The sequence below is a fragment of the Oncorhynchus kisutch genome, linkage group LG20 (assembly GCF_002021735.2).
Source record: "Oncorhynchus kisutch isolate 150728-3 linkage group LG20, Okis_V2, whole genome shotgun sequence".
NCBI classification, from domain to species: Eukaryota; Metazoa; Chordata; class Actinopteri; order Salmoniformes; family Salmonidae; genus Oncorhynchus; species Oncorhynchus kisutch.
The window spans coordinates 35,197,326-35,210,569 of record NC_034193.2 but is presented as its reverse complement, the minus strand read 5'-3'; the positions used below and the strand labels follow the sequence as shown (position 1 = coordinate 35,210,569).

Genomic DNA, 13,244 nt, shown 5'->3' with positions numbered 1-13,244 from the left:
GGATGCCTTAAGATGCGTTTGGGAAACCGAGTCCAGATATCCAGTTTCCTCCTCTTCCCTTTTCACTCTAAAAACGGCATCCTTCTCTTTCTCTGCTTTTACTGTAACATCCTACTCCTCTTTCACTCTGAACGCGTCTTCCTCTTCTTTCTCTGTAACAGCCTCACCCGCTACTTGTTTTTGTATTGTAACAGCCTCCTCTTACGCCAGAGCTTCTTTCTCCGTCCAGCAGATCTCCTCTTCTTTATCAGGAGGAGAGTAGTTTAGTAAACTCATGGTCGGGGATGTTAGCTAGTTAGCATTAGCGACTAGCCTAGTTCTAAGCTAACTTAGCAAACCAGCTAGCTGACAAACAACGTTCATATATAATTAAATGGATCAACAAGTAACATACGACAGAATTGTGTTTAATACACAAAAAACGGTGTAAAGAGCGTGAATGTTGTGGCTGTGTTTGCTAGAAAGCTACCGAGGTGTCTGACTAGCTGTTGTTGTTGAAGGAGCGTCCCGTCCACTAGATTATACGTCACACTGGCAGCGTCGCCGGAACCTAAAAGATGCACATCGCCATCTGCTGACTGGAGTGGGCAACGCAGCTGAGGAACCAAACGTTTATTTTTCATTTATTTCATAAAAGTTTAATATTATATTAAGTCGTTCAAAGAGACGCATGTCTTGATTGATTCATTTGTAATGAGTGATAATTTAAAACAAACCTTACACCCACTACATATTTGCATTGAACCATACTTCTGACATGGATCATTTTGACCCCAGAGGCATATCTTTTATCATAGCCAAAATGTGGTTTATTCAATTCTTCCAAATTTTCATGACTTTGTCAATCAACTGGTTATTAATAAATCTCACATGGCTTTGTGTTTCTGTATCAAAATGTACTTTTAACAAATTCAAATCCTTTGGAGTCATTTTGACCACAGGCAAAAGCACCTTTGATAAATAGGAAGTTTATTACAAATCAAAATCAAATCACATTTTATTGGTCACATACACGTGTTAGCAGATGTTTTTGAGGGTGTAACGAAATGCTTGTTTCCAGCTCCGAAAGTGCAGTAATATCTAACAATTTCACAACATATACCCAATACACACAAATTTAAGTATTTGAATCTAGGTTTCTCTTTAGACATGATCCATCCCACCAGAGGGTGGATGTACCCCTGTTTCAGGGGTTTTGACCAGATAGACACCTGCAGAGACACAGTATAGTGCCTCCCTTGTACTCTCCTAAAATTTGATTTTTCTATACCACGTATCACGTGACAGTGTACAAACCTCAGCCAGCGGTGGAAACCTCAGCCAGCGGTATACAGTGCATTCGGAAAGTATTCAGACCCCTTCACCATCAGTGGAGCTCTGGAGCGCTGTCAGAGTGAACATCGGGTTGCTGACCAAGGCCCTTCTCTCCCGATTGCTCAGTTTGGCCGGGTGGCCAGCTCTAGGAAGAGTCTTTGTGGTTCCAAACTTCTTCCATTTAAGAATGATGGCGACCACTGTGTTCTTGGGGACCTCCAATGCTACAGACATTTTTGGTAACATTCCCCAGATCTGTGCCTCAACACAATCCTGTCTCTGAGCTCTATGGACAATTTCTTTGACCTCATTGCTTGGTATTTGCTCTGACATGCATTGTTAACTGTGGGACCTTAAATAGACAGGTATAATCATAAACAATACGATTTCAAAACACAAATTATCAGGCAAAAATAAGTCTGAACACAGCACCTTTATTCTCTCATGTGATATCAGGTTCTCTGACTGGAAAAATGTCCTTCCACACAGAGAGAAAGAGCAGTGGTAGGGCTTTTTTAGTGTGTCTTCTCATGCTCCTTCAGGCTCCCTAACCAGGTAAAACTCTTTTCACACTGGGAACATTGGAAAGGCTTTTCTCCTGTGTGTAATCTCTCATGCCTTGTCAGGCTAGCTAACATGGTAAAACTCTTTCCACACTGGGAGCATTGGAAAGGCTTTTGTCCTGTGTGTATTCTCTCATGAGCTTTTAGGTACCCTATCTGAGTAAAACTCTTTTCACACTGGGAACATTGATAAAGATTTTCTTCTGTGTGTATTCTCTCATGAACTTTTAGGTACCCTATCTGAGTACAATTCTTTCCACAATGGGAACATTGGAAAGGCTTTTCTCCTGTGTGTATTCTCTCATGCCTTTTCAGGTTAGTTAACACGGCAAAACTCTTTCCACACTGGGAGCATTGGTAAGGCTTTTCTCCGTTGTGTAGTCTCGCATGCTTTTTTAGATTTCGTATCCGGGTACAACTCTTTCCACAATGGGAACATTGGAAAGGCTTTTCTCCTTTGTGTATTCTCTCATGCTCTTTTACTTGCCCTTTCTTAGTAAAACTCTTTCCACACTGGGAACATTGGAAAGGCTTTTCTCCTGTGTGTGTCCTCTCATGAGCTTTTAGGTGCCCTAACTGAATAAAACTAATTCCACATTGGGAACAGTGATAAGGCTTTTCTCCTGTGTGTATTCTCTCATGCCTTTTCAGGTTAGTTAACACGGCAAAACTCTTTCCACACTGGGAACACTGGTAAGGCTTTTCTCCTGTGTGTGTTTTCTCATGCAGTTTTAGGTTTCCTGACCAGCAAAAACTCTTTTCACAGTGGGAGCAGTGGTGTTGTCTCACTGGTTTGGGCATCTCTGGGTCTGGTTCCGCTGAAGGACTCTTCCCGCTGTCAGAGTGAGAGTCTGGTCTCTCTCCTGCCAAAGACAGAGTATCTCGTTAAACAGAGACCTGAATGAAACCTCCACATGATAAAACTGGTCTTCCTATGAGGTTTAATAGAGACTAGATCCCTCAACAGAGTGGCTGGAGTGCTTTGTAGGCTGGGTTAATCCATTTGAATTCAATACATTTTTGACAGCATCCCCCCAAAAAAGATTTCCTTACATGTTTGACTATGGAAGAAGTGGTAAGAAAGTGACTTTATGTAACGGAATGTAAAAACATTTATGAGATATACAGTACCAGTCAAAAGTTTGGACACACCTACTCATTCCAGGGTTGGTTTTTATCTTTACTATTTTTTACATTGTAGAATAATAGTGAAGACATGACAACTATGAAAACACATATGGAATCATATAGTAACCAAAAAAAGTGGTAAACAAATCAAAATATATTTTAGATTCTTCAAATTAGCCACCCTTTGCCTTGATGACAGCTTCGCACACTCTTGGCATTCTCTCAACCAGCTTCACCTGGAATGCTTTTCCAACAGTCTTGAAGGAGTTCCCACATATGCTGAGCACTTGTTGGATGCTTTTCCTTCACTCTGCGGCCCAACTCATCCCAAACCATCTCAATTCGGTTGAGGTCAGGTGATTGTGGAGGCTAGGTCATCTGATGCAGCACTCCATCACTATCCTTTTTGGTCAAATAGCCCTGAAGGTGTGTTAGGTCATTGTCCTGTTGAAAAACAAATGATCGTCCCACTAAGCACAAACCAGATGGGATGGCGTATCGCTTCAGAATGCTGTGGTAGCCAGACAGGTGTGTGCCTTTCCAAATCATGTCCAATCAATTTCATTTACCACAGGTGGACCCCAAACAAGTTGTAGAAACATCTCAACAATGATCAATGGAAACAGTATGCACTGGAGCTCAATTTCAAATCTCATAGCAAACGGTCTGAATACTTACATAAATAAGGTATCTGTTTTTCTTATTAATAAATGTGACATGTTTTCTACAAACCTATTTTAGCTTTTTCATTATGAGGTATTGTGTGTACAGTCGTGGCCAAAAGTTGAGTGACACAAATATTAATTTTCACAAAGTCTGCTGCCTCAGTTTGTATGATGGCAATTTGCATATACTCCAGAATGTTATGAAGCGTGATCAGATGAATTTAATTTAATTGCAAAGTCCCTCTTTGCCATGCAAATGAACTGAATCCCACTGCATTTCAGTACTGCCACAAAAGGACCAGCTGACAATCATGTCAGGGATTCTCTCGTTAACACGGGTGTGAGTGTTGACGAGGACAAGGCTGGAGATCACTCTGTCATGCTGATTGAGTTCAAATAACAGACTGGAAGCTTCAAAAGGAGGGTGGTGCTTGGAATCATTATTCTTCCTCTGTCATCCATGGTTAGCTGCAAGGAAACACGTGCCGTCATCATTGCTTTGCACAAAAGGGGCTTCACAGGCAAGGATAAATGGTTGATTTACAGGCAAGGATAAATGGTTGATTTAGGTGCAATCTTACTGGCAGCAAGCCAGTAAGATTGCACCTAAATCAATCATTTATCGGATCATCAAGAACTTCAAGGAGAGCGGTTCAATTGTTGTGAAGAAGGCTTCAGGGCGCCCAAGAAAGTCCAGCAAGCGCCAGGACCATCTCCTAAAGTTGATTCAGCTGCGGGATCGGGGCACCACCAGTACAGAGCTTGCTCAGTAATGGCAGCAGGCAGGTGTGAGTGCATCTGCACGCACAGTGAGGCAAAGACTTTTGGAGGATGGCCTGGTGTCAAGAATGGCAGCAAAGAAGCCACTTCTCTCCAGGAAACACATCAGGGACAGACTGATATTCTGCAAAAAGTACAGGGATTGGACTGCTGAGGACTGCGGTAAAGTCATTTTCTCTGATGAATCCCCTTTCCGATTGTTTGGGGCATCTGTTAAAAAGCTTGTCTGGTGAAGACAAGGTGAGCGCTACTATCAGTCCTGTGTCATGCCAACAGTAAAGCATCCTGAGACCATTCATGTGTGGGGTTGCTTCTCAGCCAAGGGAGTGGGCTCACTCACAATTTTGACTAAAAACACAGCCATGAATAAAGAATGGTACCAACACATCCTCTGAGAGCAACTTCTCCCAACCACCAGGAACAGTTTAGTGACAAACAATGCCTTTTCCAGCATGATGGAGCACCTTGCCGTAAGGCAAAAGTGATAACCAAGTGGCTCGGGGAACAAAACATCGATATTTTGGGTCCATGGCCAGGAAACTCCCCAGACCTTAATCCCAATGAGAACTTGTGGTCAATTCTCAAGAGGCGAGTGGACAAACAAAAATCCACAAATTCTGACAAACTCCAAGCATAGATTATGTAAGAATGGGCTGCAATCAATCAGGATGTGGCCCAGAAGTTAATTGACAGCATGCCAGGGCGGATTGCAGAGGTCTTGAAAAAGAAGGGTCAACACTGCAAATACTGACTGTTTGCATCAACTTCAAGTAATTGTCAATAAAAGCCTTTGACACTTATGAAATGCTTGTAATTATACTTCAGTATTCCATAGTAACATCTGACAAAAATATCTAAAGACACTGAAACAGCAAACTTGTTATATTTATATATCTCAGATAAAGGACAGACACTTCAGACCAAACTCGCTTTAGATGTTTTGGGGGAAACACTGTTGTTCCATGTTGTGAATGTTATGCAATGTGTTACTATGGTTACTGTCGTTCCATGTTGTGAATGTTATCCAATGTGTTACTATGGTTACTGTTGTTCCATTTTGTGAATGTTATCCAATGTGTTACTATGGTTACTGTTGTTCCATGTTGTGAATGTTATCCAATGTGTTACTATGGTTACTGTTGTTCCATGTTGTGAATATTATCCAATGTGTTACTATGGGTTATAGCAGTATGGTATAATAATTTGACATAAATTAACTTATGAATATTTTTGGTTGATACTTCAAGGAGTCTTACAATTCAAAATCAGAAAGCCTACTTATCCTTGGTATAACCTTAAAACAGTACTATACTGGGGAAGCCCTTCATGTTGGAGGGTGTTTCTACAGTACTATACTGGGGAAGCCCTTCATGTTGGAAGGTGTTTCTACAGTACTATACTGGGGAAGCCCTTCATGTTGGAAGGTGTTTCTACAGTACTATACTGGGGAAGCCCTTCATGTTGGAGGGTGTTTCTACAGTACTATGTCATTATGTCATTATGGGGTATTGTGTGTACATTGATGAGGGGAAAAAATAATTTCATCCATTTTAGAATAAGGCTGTAACGTAACAAAATGTTAAAAAAGTGAAGGAGTCTGAATACTTTCCAAATGCACTGTATATATAGGGGCAGTACTTAGTGACATCACTTCCTGAAACAGGAGGTACACATATATAACATAGGTTCAAAATATCAACATTCAATGTATCAAAAATATATGACCAAGCTGGAAGTGGAAACGCCAGCCCAGCCACAATCCTAGAGGTTCATTGATGATCAATCTCCTCCTTCACATCTGACTCCTGATGATCAACCTCTTCCTTCACATCTGACTCCTGATGATCAACCTCCTCCTTCACATCTGACTCCTGATGATTAACCTCCTCCTTCACATCTGACTCCTGATGATCAACCTCCTTCTTCACATCTGACTCCTGATGATCAACCTCCTCCTTCACATCTGACTCCTGATGATCAATCTCCTCCTTCACATCTGACTCCTGATGATCAACCTCCTCCTTCACATCTGACTCCTGACGATCAACCTCCTACTTCACATCTGACTCCTGATGATCAACCTCCTCTTTCACATCTGACTCCTGATGATCAACCTCCTCCTTCACATCTGACTCCTGATGATCAACCTCCTCCTTCACATCTGACTCCTGATGATCAATCTCCTCCTTCACATCTGACTCCTGATGATCAACCTCCTCTTTCACATCTGACTCCTGATGATCAACCTCCTACTTCACATCTGACTCCTGATGATCAACCCCCTACTTCACATCTGACTCCTGATGATCAACCTCCTCCTTCACATCTGACTCCTGATGATCAACCTCCTCCTTCACATCTGACTCCAGTCATCAATCCAGAGCGTCTTCTTTTTTGGGGAATCCCGATGGACGACGTCATCCAATAGGACGTCATCACCACCACCGCCCACAAGTTAATTGTCATTCAGGTTATCAATGGGAAGAGCATTAGCAAGATCTCCTGTCTGGTAACTTGTCTCATTTAATGGATTTACATTGACAGGTGAACATGGAGAAACCCCATTAAAAAACATAGTCAATCTCAAACTGCAGAAACACTGTTGAAATTCCTTATCAAAGTCTGGCCTGTGATGTTGGGACAAATGATAGTCGCTTATTATACAAGAGACCATATTCTACAGCACAACGGCAGAGTCATGTCTTCAGTGTAAAACTAACAATGACTCAACAATCGTTCTGGGAATGTTATGACGTAGTTATGGGCGGAGTTAGAAAGTTGGCTGTCAGAAGTACAATTATACAAGGGTTAGGGTTAGGGTTAGGGTTAGGGGTTAGGGTTTAGGGTTAGGGTTAGGGTTAGTAAAATGTAAATGTAAAATTACTTTTAATCTGTCTGTCTTTATATTTCAAGACATGGCATTTGAGGGTGCAGTGAGATACCCCAGAGTTGGACGATACTTCTCTCATCAATCATCTTAAATATTATACTTAATTAAAACCTGGAAATCAACCAATCCTCTGTTGTTAATTCAATAGAAAGGTAAAATGCTTTATTATCTAAAAGTTGAAAGTGACGGAGAGAAATAAAATGGTGCTGATGCGGGCGCTTGAGATGGGGCGGTGTTCTCGTGGGTCTGGGCAGGTGTGATGTAGTTAATGGAGATGGAGGTGTGTTCTAGTGGGTCTGGGCAGGTGTGATGTAGTTAATGGAGATGGAGGTGTGTTCTAGTGGGTCTGGGCAGGTGTGATGTAGTTCATGTTTGTATGATGTTGTAATTTGGACGTGTATGTTTATAAAATATCAAATGAAATATATGTTTGAAGTCCCAATGCAAAGTTATACCTTATTACATTAAACCAATCTGAATTCAGAAGAATGATAAAGTCAGGTGTGAAGTAATATGGAGGACCAGCCTATTCCCTATGAAGTAAACTACAACAGAAATAACTTCAAATGTATAACTTCATATTAAACCAATCGTTTCCACTCATGACTTGAGTGATCAAAGTAAACCAACGTTTTGGAAATACATAACACCATCTAACCAAATATCAATGAAAGTTAGCTATATGCAGATATCTTAACCAGCCAGCTAACATTAGCTATTTAGTCAACTAGTTATGGTAACAAAAGTTTCTCAATACTTTGTTATATACCCTTTGTTGACAATGACAGAGGTCAAACGTTTTCTGTAAGTCTTCACAAGGTTTTCACACACGGTTGCTGGTATTTTGGCCCGTTCCTCCATGCAGATCTCCTCTAGAGCAGTGATGTTTTGGGGCTGTTGCTGGGCAACACGGACCTTCAACTCCCTTTAAAGATTTTCTATGGGGTTGAGATCTGGAGACTGGCTAGGCCACTCCAGGACCTTGAAATACTTCTTACGAAGCCACTCCTTCGTTGCCTGGGCGGTGTGTTTGGGATCATTGTCGTGCTGAAAGACCCAGCCACGTTTCATCTTCAATGCCCTTGCTGATGGAAGGAGGTTTTCACTCAAAATCTTACGATACATGGCCCCATTCATTCTTTCCTTTACATGGATCAGTCGTCCTGGTCCCTTTGCAGAAAAACAGCCCCAAAGCATGATGTTTCCAACCCCATGCTTCACAGTAGGTATGGTGTTCTTTGGATGCAACTCAGCATTCTTTGTCCTCCAAACACGACGAATTGAGTTTTTACCAAAAAGTTATATTTTGGTTTCATCTGACCATATGACATTCTCCCAATCTTCTTCTGGATCATGCAAATGCTCTCTAGCAAACTTCAGACGTGCCTGGACATGTACTGGCTTAAGCAGGGGGACACGTCTGGCACTGCAGGATTTGAGTCCCTGGCGGCGCAGTGTGTTACTGGTGGTAGGCTTTGTTACTTTGGTCCCAGCTCTCTGCAAGTCATTCACAAGGTCCCCCCGTGTAGTTCTGGGATTTTTGCACACCGTTCTTGTTATCATTTTCACCCCATGGGGTGAGATCTTGCGTGGAGCCCAGATCGGGGGAGATTATCAGTTGTCTTGTATGTCTTCCATTTCCTAATAATTGCTCCCACAGTTTATTTCTTCAAACCAAGCTGCTTACCTATTGCAGATTCAGTCTTCCCAGCCTGGTGCAGGTCTACAATTTTGTTTCTGGTGTCCTTTGACAGCTCTTTGGTCTTGGCCATAGTGGAGTTTGGAGTGTGACTGTTTAAGGTTGTGGACAGGTTGGTGTCTTTTATACTGATAACAAGTTCAAACAGGTGCCATTAATACAGGTAACGAGTGGAGGACAGAGGAGCCTCTTAAAGAAGAAGTTACAGGTCTGTGAGAGCCAGAAATCTTGCTTGTTTGTAGGTGACCAAATACTTATTTTCCACCATAATTTGCAAATAAATTCATAACAAATCCTACAATGTGATTTTCTGGATTTTTTTTCTCATTTTGTCTGTCGTAGTTGAAGTGTACCTATGATGAAAATTACAGGCCTCTCTCATCTTTTTAAGTGGGAGAACTTGCACAATTGGTGGCTGACTAAATACTTCTTTGCCCCACTGTATATCCATAATATCGACAGAAACATGGCAAACCTTTTTTTATAATCAATCCTCAAGGTGTTTTGCGAGAGGAAAAATGACTACCTCTGTCTTTTACGCAAGAATCACTCTGAGCCCTCAGCTGGCCACTTATGCAATGTAGTCGTTTACGCTCATTCTTCAACATAAAGGCGTGAAACTACGTCAAAATGCTGTAGACACCTTAGGGAATACGTAGAAAAAGGAATCTGATTGATATCCCTTTCAGTGGTCAATAGGGGTACATAGGAACACAAAGGTTTCAAAACATAAGTCACTTCCTGATTGGATTTTTCTTAGGCTTTCGCCTGCAATATCAGTTCTGTTATACTCACAGACAATATTTTTACAGTTTTGGAAACTTTAGAGTGTTTTCTATCCTACGCTGTCAATTATATGCATTTTCTAGCATCAGGTCCTGAGAAATATCCCTTTTCATTTGGGAACGTTATTTTTCCAAAAATTAAACTGTCCCCTAGTACCAACAGGTTAAACTTTTACTATAGTGTTCAAAATGCCACCACTTATCACTTTCACCATAATTTAGGTATGTGTAATGTTCAATTTACTTTAGAATTGTCTCTATATTTTAAATCCTTATATTTTACACAGCCAGCTGTCCTTCCTTTTCTGTGAGTTATCTCATCTAATAATATACATAGTTTCTAGAAATAACACCCCTCCGCTACCAAAACCTTCATTTATGAGCCCCCTCATATTCCCAATGTAGTCACAATTCTTCTAACCCATAACACATAAATCACTACTCCTAATTTCCTTCCATAGTTTGATACATATTAAAACATTCTCAAATACATTTTAGTCAATTTATAACAGTCCCTCCTCAGGAACAATATACACAAAAATAAATTGACCAAACAAGAAAATATCTATATATTTTTTTTAAATAATAACTGCATATTTGCATAAATTACCACTATTTGTAATGTAATTAGAATGGTCATTCTATGCCCATGTTATGTTGGTCTCTTTCTTCTTCATCCTTGGATGTTATCGCACAACAGACTATAAACCTTTTATTCAATGAATTATATCAATACAATTTATCATTAAAATTCTAATGACATAATAAAACAAAGGAATTAAAAACCTTTAATCTAATATTCTGTCAATTCTGTCATCCACCCTCTCCCAGGATTAGTTTCCAGAGCTTCCATAGGCATAGTAAATTTAAACAGTTCTATATCATAATTAAAATGTTTTTTATAAATTTTCCAACCCAATTTTAGGATAACAGCCCTTAGTTCTTACTTTAACTCAAATTTTACCTTATCAATTCAATACACATCATCCCTTTAATCATTTACATTTATATAAAAACACTTTTAGTACCAGTAATATCTATTTTCCAAATAGCCCCTTTTGTCCCTGTTTTTCTGTCATGAGTGGCCTGGTAATGAAAGGTCAGTAACCCATTCCCCTTTAGTCTTTCTTCTCCCAGCACATATCATTACAGCATGTCTATTTCAGATATTGTTCACAGGTCATCAGACATAGTTGTCCCTCACTCTTCAGCCGGTTAGGGTGGGTTTGAGCTTCACACACACTTGTTGTGGTGAAAATATCTCTCCCATGCATTAAAGCATTCTGACGTCACCTTCCATGATAACTCCCTTATTCTACTGGTGACCTCTCAGACGAGTTACAGATTATGTAGTTATCAACATAACCCTTGCAGAAACCCACACTCCAATAAACCATTTGGAGTAACTGTCATCCCTTGTTAACATATATTTCCCTTTTATATGCAGAATGAACCAAGCACATTTGTGTATTTACCCAAAGACCATAACCCCAGGGAACTGATAATTTTTCATATGAACCCATGTTAAATCAAAAAATAAACCTATTTGAGTAACTAGTCAATTTAAGATTACAACTCTTCATCATTTTCCCAAGGAAATAATAGAATTACAAAGTAATTGTACACTTTGAATAGAGACTGGTTGTTCTTAATTATTTTATAATTAAATCCCACCTGTTCCAACAATTTCTAGTGAAGTTGATCAGTCTTCACGGGAAATTCTTAGGGTTCAGGGCATTTGACACCATTAAAATGTTTCCACTCCCTTTTCTTTAGAAATAACTTAAATACATTTTCAAAAACATTTCCATCCTTCTGCATACCCAATTTGAAACTGAATTGAAAAAACCCCTTCCAAAATAAATCCACTATCGCATATTCATTCCCGGTATATGGTGTGTACTTACTAGTGAACCATAGGCCAAGAACACACAGGAACTGGCCCCACTCATCCGGAACTCCATTTTTAGCTTCATCCAGATATTTTTATTTTTAAAGCGTCTGACTTTAGCTGCTTTCCCCAGTATCACAGTCTCCAATGACATTTTGACCAGAGAAAATTAAACCCCTTTTTTTCTGGAAAATAAATGTACATTTCGTTAACATTCAAAATGTTACCTTTTAATCAGCAAGACTAAAATAGTATTACATATATATTGATTTGATTCTATAAGCGTCTTAGCAGTTTCAGAAAATGACGGTATTGAATGTCTAACACAATTAAAATCCCCTTACTTTTACTTTTTGGTCATGCGATAAGTTTTAGCCATGCCACAAACGCATAGTTTCTTCCTGGTCGGGGCGGCAGGGTAGCCTAGTGGTTAGAGCGTTGGACTAGTAACCGGAAGGTTGCAAGTTCAAACTCCTGAGCTGACAAGGTACAAATCTGTCATTCTGCCCCTGAACAGGCAGTTAACACACTGTTCCTAGGCCGTCATTGAAAATAAGAATTTGTTCTTAACTGACTTGCCTAGTAAAATAAATAAAAAATCTGTATCTTGCCCTTAGAAATTGAAAACTAATTTTTCCCACACCCGATATTCCCATATCTAAAACAGGGAGCTATCTTCTTACGTTTAAATATTTTCTATAGCTCTGCTAACCACTCGCACGTCTGCAAGGGCGAGCAGAGTCATATCTGTTACCCATCGTAATGTATTTTCTGATGATAGAATGTTGACATCAGAACGCTGGTAAATTGTACTTATTATGATTTTTTGTGAGTGTTCCAATTCCTAATTGCCTCCCTGAATCGTTTATTTTATTTATCCTGTTTACCGGGTAATGTTGTCCTCCATTATCCAGTTTGCTCTTTCATATTCAAGACGAATTTGGTAGAATTCACGTGCGCTTCTTTCAGCAACTCCATGACTTTATTAAATTCAGCTATCTCTGTATGCTGGGGAAAAACAGTATTTTTGTTGCCATGCCACTATTTATTTTTCCTAAACACTCCCATCGTAATACATACCTTTTATTAACTATTTTCCAAGGTAGAGCTATCCACTTTCCCAGATAATAATTCATTAGTCACATCACTTAATTTCTCCTATCAAAGCCTACTCTATAATGTCTGCAACTGTATTACTGAATATTACAGATGACTTAATGTCTTATTCTAGTACAGTACCTCAAATACCACTGTGTTTTTCCATTTCACATATATCATTACTATTCATTTTATTAGTTTGCTTATTCTATTATTTTAACTTTATTCAGTGTATTAAATCCCATTTAAAATATTTTTCCTTCTAATTCAGCTATTTATAATGTCTACACTTTCTTATCTCTTTATTTATCCGCTTGCTATATTCTCTCTTAGCCTATTTTACTTTCCTTATTGCTTAAACCCTAATTCCCTGTCAGTGAGGCAAGCCCCTCCTGTTTCCCCTCTCGTTCTGGCCTCAGTCTCTTTTACAC

At 39.7% G+C, this 13,244-nt stretch overlaps 1 protein-coding gene across 1 annotated transcript; it reads right to left on the bottom strand.

Moving 5' to 3' along the window:
• Positions 1–1,675: 1,675 nt before the first annotated feature.
• Positions 1,676–2,743, bottom strand: LOC109876095 (zinc finger protein 180-like). Its single transcript, XM_020468558.2, has one exon. It carries the CDS (start codon positions 2,676–2,678, stop codon positions 1,830–1,832), a length of 849 nt encoding a protein of 282 aa, XP_020324147.1. The 5' UTR covers positions 2,679–2,743; the 3' UTR covers positions 1,676–1,829.
• Between the last annotated feature and the right edge of the window lie 10,501 nt (positions 2,744–13,244).